Source organism: Lithobates pipiens, unplaced genomic scaffold (assembly GCF_037356315.1).
Source record: "Lithobates pipiens isolate NorthernLeopardFrog02 unplaced genomic scaffold, aLitPip1_a1.2 Scaffold_3, whole genome shotgun sequence".
NCBI classification, from domain to species: domain Eukaryota; kingdom Metazoa; phylum Chordata; class Amphibia; order Anura; family Ranidae; genus Lithobates; species Lithobates pipiens.
The window spans coordinates 4347273-4358584 of NW_027507790.1; the positions used below are offsets into that span (position 1 = coordinate 4347273).

Genomic DNA, 11312 nt, shown 5'->3' on the forward strand with positions numbered 1-11312 from the left:
CATGCAAAGGAACAGGAAATGAGGAAGGGGGCAAACACTTTTTCACACCACTGTATACCGGTATATATCTTTATAAAACCCAAAGGCTAGTAAAATTTATGAATAAAACATATGTAAGAGCTTTTCTATACGCCAAAAGATTTTTATTTCCTTCTATCTAGTCCTGAGGTTAAAGCCTAGTACATACCACTATTTTTTTTTTTTCAACTGGCTCGGGTCGGAGCCGCTGTACTAACAATCCAATATACAGTGATCTCCCCTGCTGTTCTATTGTGTTCTGACAGGGGGATGCCCCCCCACCAGAACGCTCCAGTCAGCGCCAATGGCTGAGAGCATTGATCAGTAGCCGGTAGGCAGGCATTTTTTAGTCATGAGCCTTCGATCAAATCCGGCCGAATGCCTCTGTCGGACAGGTTGCATTCACACCTGAGCGTTTCAAAGTCGCGTGTTTTTGCCACGTTTTTACCTCAATGTGGGTGAGTTTTTGCCACGATATTGTTTAGGTCACCAATGTAAAAGGCAGAAAAACGCCTGTAATCTCCCCCAAAGAAGCTGATGTTCTTTTTTGAGTTTAGGGCATTTTGCTTCAGGTGACAAAATGCTCAGATGTGAACAGGTGCCATTGAAATGAATGGGATTTTGCTTGTTGGGTGTTTTTTAGGTGTTTTACAAGCCTTTTATGAGCTGAAAACACTCAGGTGTGAATGCAGCCCTATGAACCGCCCATGCCAGCCTACATTTGGCCCGTGTGTCCTAGGCTTTACTCGGCTTTGCCACACAGCACAGCCCTGGCAGAGGAGGGGGCCCGATCTTTTTTTGCTGCAGGTTCACTTTAGCTTTTAGGTCTCCTTTCCACCCCACCCTGTGACTGGACAGTGAAAGTAAAAGCGGCAGACTAATGAACCCATATTACTTACCCTGAGCTCTGTCTTCCTATTAACATGATTCTTGCACTACAGCACACTTGATCCCTGTTCTCCTTTTGCTGCACCCTATTCCAGTCTGCGTTCTACTGTACAGGGGATTACTGAGGCTGATACCAGGTCATATTCTGGTACCTATGCTGCCTGCATTAAAAAAAATAAAAAATTGAGGATGTATTTATGCATACAGATAGCCGTTAATTTGTGTCTTTCATATTTACCTGGAGTTCAGCTTTAAAACTGGTCTTGCAAAGGGCATCCCTTGGAACTCTTGGTCTACAGTTTCACAGTTAAGCCGACTATAGTTTACTACACTAATAGTTTTTCAAGCAAACATTCGTGTGAACATTTGTACAAAAATCCTCAGTACATTCAGTGACCTTGATGAATGTTGTTTGAAAATACGTAAAAATTTAATTCTATTTTTAAACAAATGTAATGCAGTACAGATAGATTTGAAACCACATTAACATTCTGCTCATTACTGGGTCAACCACTGCTAGACCAGGAATATTCAACCAACTACCCCACACGTTGTCATGCTTTGTAGGACACCCCCAGTGTTGATAGATAACCCTTTCATAACGGAGAGCAACACCCATGTGACCAATCCATTCTTGGGGAGAGGGAGGGGAGGTGTCCTTCCAGTGCAATAGAATATGTTTGTGTGTCTAAAACGGGGTTCTAGACACTGTCATCAAGTATACTTAGTACTTATAGTTTATGATCTTGTGTGATTATTGATTTGAAATGCTTGGTTAATTGTATTTATAACAATTAATAACCAATTCTCTAATGCTTTTCTAAGCAACATTGCACAGCATAACTATATAAAGCCTTTTAAAGTTGTAGTTTGTTGCATAATATTAAAAACAGGAGTGGGGGAAAGTTGGAAATCATCTGGAAAGTTTTTGAGCAGAGATTGTATGCTCATATGTTGGGGTAAACTAAACAAAGATTGCAGTGAAGTAAATTGAACCAGTTTGCCCCTACAAAAAATATGTCTTAAATGTGCAATACCATAGGTCCCCAGATAGGGCTATACTCTGTATAGCCATGTACATTTTGTAGCTGTTTGGGTGGGGGTTCCGAGCCCTCCATAAGAGACAACAAATTAGTGTAGAATATGAGACAAAGTGGAGTCCCAAGCCATACCCATCCCTGTGGCTAGCCACTCCCTAAAGTGCTGGAGTTGCACTGCCAAGTAATATATCCATGGGTTTGAAAAGGCAATACCTCCATTATCCTTGGGAACATTTCAACTGCTGAAATCAAACCCTGGATGAGCTATTTTTCCATATTCATGATTGAAAAATTGAATTCAGAGTGCAGAATATTTTAAGAAGTATTACCTCTGGGGTGGTGTGTAGTAGATAAAGTTACTGGTGCATGAGTATCATTTTATATACCTACCAATCAATCAGGGACAGACCTAGCTTTTGCCATGATTTAACTTTAACTTTATCCCTAAATTTGGAAATCAATTTATAAATATTCACTTATATTGGGAGAGATTGTAATCCCTAAATATATAAAGCACTGGACAAAAGGATGACAAAAGTGGGTCTACATTCCCCTCAAGCTGCATTAGTGCAGATTTTGACCAGTTAATTGTTAACCTACAATATGTGCCAAATTCAGCTATAACACCCCTTTCACACCACACTGTCCATAGCGTGCGCGGTAAAACGCAGCGATTTGCGGCGCAATTCGGACGCTAGCGGGGTGCTTTTACCCCTGCTAGCGGCTGAGAAAGGGTTAAAAACGGTATTACAGCGCTGCCCCATTGATTTCAATGGGGAGCAGCGGTTGAGGAGCAGTAAACACACCGCTCCTTCATCACTCCAAAGAAGCTGCTGGCAGGACTTTTCCCTGGCGTCCTGCCAGCGCACCACTGTAGTGTGAAAGCCCTCGGGCTTTCACACTACAAACAATGGTGCAGCTTTTTTAGGGCTGATTGCAGGCGCTATTTCTAACGCTATAGCGCCTGCAAAACACCCTGGTGTGAAAAGGGTCTAATAGACCTGACTGCTTTGATAGAGGCATTCATATTATGCAGGAGTATAAGCATATCATCCACGTACAACAGCGGTTTTTCATGTATATCACCATATCTGAAGCCAAAATCCGAGCTGCCAACAGCTCAATGGCCAAGGCAAACAGTAGGAGGGAGAGAGGGCACTATTGCCGATTACCCCTTCACAGTGCAAAGGGAGATGAGTCTACCCCCCACCCTCCCCGCTTTCAGTGGCTTCTGTCAGAGAATTAGTAGACCAGACTGTGTGGACTGCACAGAGGAAACCAGAAACACATGTAAGTGAAAAAATAATGGTGTTTATTTACATAGGTGAAAAGTAAGTGAATATAATAGTGCACAACCAACCCAAAACCACAAACAATGATATATACAAATAATGGGAAATACCGGAATCGTAACAAAAGCCAGGCCGAGGTCATACACAGGGGGATCAGCAGATAGGTAAGGATGGAGAATAAACAGGACAGGGCGAGGACGGATGGATGGGCTGCAGAGCAGGGATCCAAGGCAAACAGGAGGGACAGGTCCAGGATGGGAACCGGATTAGGTCGGGTCAGATGCAGGCTCAAGGTCAGGATAGCAGGCTCAAGGTCAGGGCCCAAGGAGAGAGATACCAAGGCAAGCATGTGTGGGTTTGCCGGGTATTTATAAAACTGCATTAATTGTCCTCAAGTAACACCTGAGCGCAGGAAGTGTTGCCTGCTCCCTACTGCTAGGATCCAGCCGCTGGTGGGCGCTAGTACTGCGGCCCAATGATAACATACCACCAGCAGGGAAAGTCTCTCCTGACAGTTACAAACTGCCAGGAGACACCTGCTGGTGGACCTCAGCACTGCATGCCAAATGATGGATCTTACCAGCGGACGGACCCTTTCCTGACAGCTTGGGGAAATTGAATAGCAGTTTTAATCAGGGGATAAATACCTCCTCAAACCAAAACTGTTCTAAAATTGCCCAGAGGTACTGTCATTCAACACTATTGAAAGCATTGTTGGTATTAAGGGGCAACAAAGCTTTTGACCCTGCATTGTCTGCATTTTGATGAATAATATGTGGAGGTTAATTGCCGTTGATTTTTGGGGCATAAATCCTGCCTGATCCAGATGTATTATACTTGTTATAACCTTGTTTAGCCTCCTAGCCAGTACTTTAGCCAATATTTAATTATAAGATTGCAGTAATGAAATAGGCCTATACAAATTAGGATCCATAGGAGATTTGCTAGTCTTCAAAAGGAACATTATATTAGCTTTACTTATAGGGGTAGGTAAATATTGCATATGAAGGGCCATATTATATGTTTCTAACCATTTTGGCAAACCTATCTTCATATTGCTTTTATACTTCCATAGGGAAGCCTTCATCTCCCCGAGTCTTAAAAGTGGGAAAATAATCTGAACTCCTTTAGTGATGTGGGAACCTAGGAAGGCCCACTAAGAATTTTGAGCGTTAAGGTAGCATTATGAATTGCAGATATGAGAATAATGAGTCTGCAGTGTAATGGACTTTAGATTGGCACAAAGTGGAGTAAAAACCGACCAATTCCGCCATTACTAAATCTGGAGATTTAATCAGTAACTAACATTCTTAAAGTGAAAAATTTAAACAAAATTCTACTAGTGTATGATATATTACCCTGAAAACATATTACCCTTAACATGAGTACCACTCAGTACAGAGTCCAGTCAAAGATTTTGACCAGCTGCTGCCTCCCGGGCCTTTGATTGATCTAACGAGGATTTCTGCTGCATCCGAAGTTGACAGCCATATGGATATGGGTAAGTGGCCCAGAACGTACACTGACTGTGTTCGAGGCCGCTTACTTGCACGCCTGTCAAATTAGGGCTAGTGGCTGTGTCCATGCCCATAGACTTACATGGGCTGGCTCAATGCAACAGCTGCAGCCGCATAAATAAATGGTCCATTTATGTTATACGGGCCTCAGCACTGATGTGAATAAGGTCATACACTGGAGGAGTACAGACAGAGCCATTAGTACATTGTAATCTCTGTTCCTACCTGATTACTAATAAAAGCAAAAAAGTGTTTTCTCTCTCTAAATTTACCAGGGAGGAACAGTACCACTTGACATTATAGAGCTTAGCTTCTTCATTCTTTAGAGAGGAGAATTTGTGTTTAAAGGCTTCTCTTTATTATACAATTTTGCAGAAGAAAGCAAAATGCAAACAAAAGACCACTACAAATCCAATACACCCTAGACCCAGACTCCCAGCACTATTAGAACAAAATGGGTTGGAACTAGATGAGAAACATGATGAGATGCAGTACTAACACAGTAGGCATTACCTACAAACATGTGATTCAGGGGAGAAGAACAAACATTAGGCATAACACACGCAGTTCTGCACTAACCATAATAAGTGTCATGAGCCCTAGGATAAAATTCCATTCAGATGGAGTGCAAATTACATTTTATATATGGTTGGAAATACAAACTAAAATGAAAATAATAATTTAATAGTGTTAGTAGAATTTGAATGTGTTCATGTTAATGCAGCATTTCATTAAATTAAAAAAATGTTTGCATGATTTTATGTTTATGACTGCACTTAACAGTTGTTGAATTGTAAAGCTATTTTGTTTCTTATGTCTTTAGAAGTCCTAGATTGCTAGCATACTCTAAACCCTTCTGTGAGGAAGCTAGTACAAAGGTGTAGTTTGAAGTAAAATTTAAATTACAGAGGGTCACACCAAGTGTTTTCCTGTTCTGAAGGTGCCCTTAGTTACCAGATTCCTGTTACCTAAAACATCTAGTTTCATCAGGTTTAGAGAGAAATTGGGGATCATCTGAATGCTGCAAAGATAAGACAGGCATAAACCACTTAATTATAACAAGTGAGGCTCCTGAAATCAAACTTTTCCAGTCCTAGATGTTTCTGTATTCTGCAGGGGATAATGAGCACCTCTGTTAGAGGTGCTCATTTTGACACAGGTAGATGTACCAGCTTGTCATAGAAATCTTCCAGTGAATAGGGTTGATTTTCTCTTGGAGAAGTGTCAAGAATCAAAATTTCCATGTGTGCACAAATGTCACTTTTGGACAAGTATCTCAGTGCGTATTAACACTGGAACAACAATTCATAGACAAGGCAGCCTGTGGCCACTCTAGGTGACCTTATGGGACCTCCAGCTTGATAAAACATGGTTCCAGATACTGAAATGTGCTTACACATTATTAGGTTTTGTATGTACTGTATATGTGGGATTAGTATCCATTATTTCAACTTTGCTTCCCCACAGCCAGATGTCTAGTGTACAGGAGTTCCATAAAGCAAAAAAAATACCAGGAATATACCAAATCTCTTTCGGTCCCCACTGAAAACTTCCTAAATGTTCAACACAATATATAGTATGCACTGAGCACGTTTTGCAGCTGTGCAAAAATATATACATACAAAGATTAATTACCGTATATACATACAAACACATTGAATTGCATGTATTATTGTGCTATTACTATACTTTTATATATTTAACCTTTTTATTTAGATTGTGGATAGTGTTCCTTGGGCTGGGCATCTCAGAACTGTATGTGAAGCATTTTCTTATCAAAAGCCTAGGATGAATACTGTTTCCACTATTTATGAGAGTTGGGGAAAACTGGGTCCTTGAAGAGAATGAATATGTCGTATGGTAGTTTGGATTTATTTTTCCCCACTATGAATATATAAAGCCTGCTGAGTAGATGCACCCACTTTACAGGAGACCTTCTTAAAAAATGGAAATAGACATTACAAAGTAGATCAGAGGAAAACTTGCCTACATCAAAACACACCACACACTAGCATGTTCTCCAGGTCATACACTGTATTTTACCATTTCATGGTGGATGCAGTTTGGCACAGCTGCAAATGGCAGAGGTTCAGGATGAAGTCTAAAAACGTAATGCTCTTAAAGTTGACATTTCATGTTTGAATAGGCATGGACTCACCTGTCAGGCATTAGCATTTACCACATCACCCAAAAATATGTGACAGAAGTTAGAAATAGAGGAACTCTTTATGTTATCATTTGGTATAATGTACAGTATAGGTAAGTGAGCAGCTTGCATATCCTGCTACTAGAGATTGATATTTTACACGTATACCAGGGACACATATTCTTGGCTTTGTTCTTTTCAAAGGGACACAGGGAAGTAAGTTATTTGTGTGGTTTTTCAGCGCTCATCTTATTTCTTCCCCAGATAAGAATGGATGGAGTGTCAACTCCTCCCAGAGGCCTCGTGGAGCAACTGGAAGAGACTGCCCCTTCTGTGCCAAATCATTTCGTTCTTCCCATCACTTAAAGGTGCATTTGCGAGTTCACACAGGTAAGAAAGTAGCCAAACTCTTCAATTGTAGTAATTTTTATTAACATACATTAGGTCCTTTTTTCGTTCTCTTTCTATTAGATAAATTGCATTTTCATATAAAATAGAGCTGCAAATGAATTGTTTCCTATATTTAGCCTTACTAGCGGACATAAGGGAACTGATTTCCATTTGTGAATGGACTGGCTGAATATGATCCTTTCCACAGCATTGTGGATGAATATGTGAATGCATATTCTTCCTATTATATAGTTATCCTGCTGTTGTTTATAAATCTTGATTTCCTGAATTTCTGAACTGTAGTATTCTTTGTGGGCTGGAAAAATCTGCATGGAAGAATCCAGAAATGGGGAAGAAACACGATTCTCCAGAAAGCATCCGATCTGCTTTTTATTGTTTTAAATCAGAAATATTGTTTATTAATCTGAAACGAGTATACATAACATATACAACCAGTGATAAGGTGATGTTTACGGTCAATACAATTCCATATGAAGCAGGAGTAGTACATTTTACATTATAACAAGTACATTCAAAGCAAAGTCTTGTACAATAGGTATGTCTAGAGCTAGGCATATTAAATAAAGCGATCACAATGTGCAGATTATAAAATAATTACATGATACCGTGGAATGCAAATTAGCCCAAGAGTCTGTCCATAACTAACTCAGTAGGAGTAAGGCCCGGGACAGCCAACCAACCACCCCATATCCGATCAAATTTGCTAGGGCTCTCTCAATGCTGGGAATTGAACTTCTCCAGTTTGAGGATATAACCCATTTTGCACACCCAATCCTTGTGGGTGGGGGCTCTGTCTGTCTGATTTCCACAATTGGAGGATGAGTCTACGGGCCTGGAATAGTGCTCTTTGTTAATAATTACTGCCTCCCAGTAACGATGTAGCTTGGGACATTGCCACAGTAAATTATCAAGGTCCCCAGTCATGAAAGCGCATATGGGACAGAAAGGGGTTGTGTAGAATACCCATGGGCTACAATTTCAGGGGGGTGGAGTGAACCCTGAGTACAATAAAGAGTTGTGAAAGCCCCTGGGCTGTGTTAAGGGAGATGTGGAGGACAGAGTCAAGGACATTATCCCAAAGCTCATCCTCCAGTGGGCCCACATCACGCTCCCACTTATCTTCAGCATTGCACGGGTATCCTTCCAGATAAGAAGGTAGTAGCATACTATAGCAATTTTCAAATTAAAGCGGGAGTCCACCGGGACTCCGCGTTTTTTTTTTTTTTTTTTTTTTAAATAGTGACACTTACCTGTCCAGCGTGCCCGCGATGTCGGCACCCGAAGCCGATCTCTAGGTCGTCTATCGGGTCCTGCCGCCGCCATCTTGGGTATGGGAATCAGGAAATGGAGCCTTTCGGCTTCATTTCCCGGTTCCCTACTGCGCATGCGCGAATCGTGCTGCGCAATAAGGACACTCCCCGCTGCCTCTGGGATCTGTGTGTTTCCCAGCAGGCAGCGGGGCACTTGCGGGAAGGGGCGGGCACTTGCGGAAAGGGGCGTAAGTTACGCCCCTTTCCGCAGAGAGCTATCCCGGAAGTGGGTGCAGTTACCCCCTCCCCCCTGAAAGGTGCCGATTGTGGCACCGGAGGGGGGGAGGGTTCCGATGAGCGGAAGGTCCACTTTAGGGTGGACCTCCGCTTTAAGCCTTTCGTGTCATCCACAGATTGAACACATCCGATCTGCTTGATAGGTGGATCAGATCGCTCCTCTTTCCTATTGTAGAATTATTTGTTTCTCCATTGCTGTTTATGTATTCCTCCTTTTCTATGCTTGACTAATCTATTTTGTATTCTTCTGCTACACAGGAGAACGACCATATAAATGCCCTCATTGCTCCTATGCTGGCACTCAGTCTGGGTCATTGAAATATCACCTACAACGACATCATCGGGACTCCAAACTTTCTTCAGGTGTCCCTTTAAGGGGTAAGAGTATTCAGCAAGGTGCATCCCAGCAAGAGCGGCTGCTTCCTGCTGTGTCTTCTACCTGGGGAAACTCTTGTCCTGATCTGCCTACCCCCTGCGAGGATGGGACTACCTTGCCACTCCGTCTCCACTTGAGTGAGGGCCAGGGTCCCAGTGCATTTCCCCGAATGCCTAGCAGAGGTGGCCAAAGGAGGAGGAGTCCCTCACATCAGCCAACAAATGGGAGACCTGAGCATGAGCCCTTGGATTTGTCACAAGGAAACCCTTTCCACCGCTGCATGTACTGTCCATTCGTCACCTCTGTGGGAGAACTAATGAGTCTCCATCTCCAAGTACACCATGGGAGAAGATCACGTAGAAAGGGGGGCTACATTAGAGGAAGACCAAGACCTGTGTTCGTCCCCCAGTCCCAAAGCCCAAGTCTAAGAGACAGCCCAGAACCATGTGAAAACACTGAGTGAACAGAGCACTGAAGGGCAGATGGTATGAGAAGTGCCCTTTGACTGCCCAAAATCCATGATCCACATAAAAAGAGAGAAGAAATGATTAGGACTGCTGAAAGATGATGGGTAGATAGCGAAGATGAGATGGCTTGTGCTGGGTAGAGGGAAAAGAAGGTTAGGAGCTGAAAAGGAGTCATTAATTCAGGTAGAACATGTGAGTGTTTCTATACCAGCTAGGGATGGGTAGAATGTGCCAGAGACAGATAGGAGGGGGGCAGAACGTGAGAAGCTCATGGAGGAACCTGTAGAAGAAAGCTGTGTTGGAGGGATAATTGATGTCTTAGAAAAAGACATTTACGTCTAAGGGGAGACGGTCATTGGCAGAGAGAAACAAAGGGACAACATTTCAAGATATAGCTAGGATACTGGCTGGGTAACAGAGGTAATGAGATGGTAGACCGATGGAAAAGATTGGGGATAACGCACTGTAAACGCTATAGCGAAAAAGTCAGAGAGAGCACTTTTCACTAATGTGACAGAATGCTTGCAACATATCTGAGGCAAAAGAAACAGCTAGCAATAGGAACACAGAATGGTAGTACTAGGTTGAAAGAAACTAGAGGTAGGGTTAAAAAAAAAAAAAAAAAAAAGAATAAAATAGAAGCATTAGTAACGATGATTATTTTGCCCAAAATTCCCCTCTGGTTTCTGTTTATTGCTGAGACTTTATTTTTGATAATTTGGATCGTTATTCAGACCCATCTGCAGGTAGATACCCCTAAAACACCCTTTTTTTCCACATTCCTTCATTATTTAGGTTTGTGCTCAAAAAATACATTTCCACGTTTAGAGATTTCTATATTTTTTTTTATTCTTTTCTTGTAGAAAAATAAATAAATCTTTTAAAAAAAATAAAATCTCTTTTGAAGTAACAATGTGGCTTCAAAAAAAAGACTCATGACTTCCAGAACAACATTGTACACAGTATATGCATCACTGACTTATAACAGAGCAGATACCGCTAGCTGCATTATACGGTAGGTTTCATTTATAAAATGCACTTTTGTTTATTTCATAGAAGTGCAGGCAGTCATAGGTGTAGAAAAAAAATTAACATTAGCTATAGAACTTGTGTGGTTATTTGCAATTTGAATGTGTTGCAATTTATAAGTATGGTGGTTGTGGTGTTGCCGTTCAGCACACCTGGACTTTTTGTGTTATAAGACCTGGTCAGCCATCTCTATGTCTTCTGACACCCTCCCGTAGGCCTCATGCACACAGGGCTTTAGCCCATGTGCGCCAACTCTGCACAGCTGCAGCCTCTAGCCTTGCTGCTAGCAGGCTGTCAAAATTTGATAGGCTAAAATGCATGGTGGCTGGACGCTGTGCCTAGTGCTTCTTGCGTTTAGTGCTGTATGCATTCAGGGGTGTATGTCACACAAGTACCACTCATTTCAGCCTGTCATAGTTTAACAGGCTGCTGACAGCAGGGCTGGATGCTGCATCTATACCTACTGACCACACAAAAACACCAGGATTTGATGCACATGGGCTACGTTTGCATATAGCCTAATAGGGAACCTTTAAAGTCTACCTTCACCTTTGAACACTTTTAAGATAAATGGATATTCC

At 41.9% G+C, this 11312-nt stretch overlaps 1 protein-coding gene across 4 annotated transcripts in view; it reads left to right on the plus strand.

Moving 5' to 3' along the window:
- ZNF219 (zinc finger protein 219) overlaps positions 1-10615 on the plus strand; it is a 63599-nt gene extending 52984 nt beyond the window's left edge. For all 4 annotated transcript variants that reach the window (XM_077461176.1, XM_077461175.1, XM_077461173.1 and 1 more), the window contains 2 exons: positions 7166-7291; positions 9118-10615. In XM_077461176.1, the coding sequence (XP_077317302.1) occupies positions 7166-7291; positions 9118-9698 (707 nt within the window). In that variant the 3' untranslated portion in view covers positions 9699-10615. The remainder of the gene's footprint in view (positions 1-7165; positions 7292-9117) is intronic.
- Positions 10616-11312: the final 697 nt, after the last annotated feature.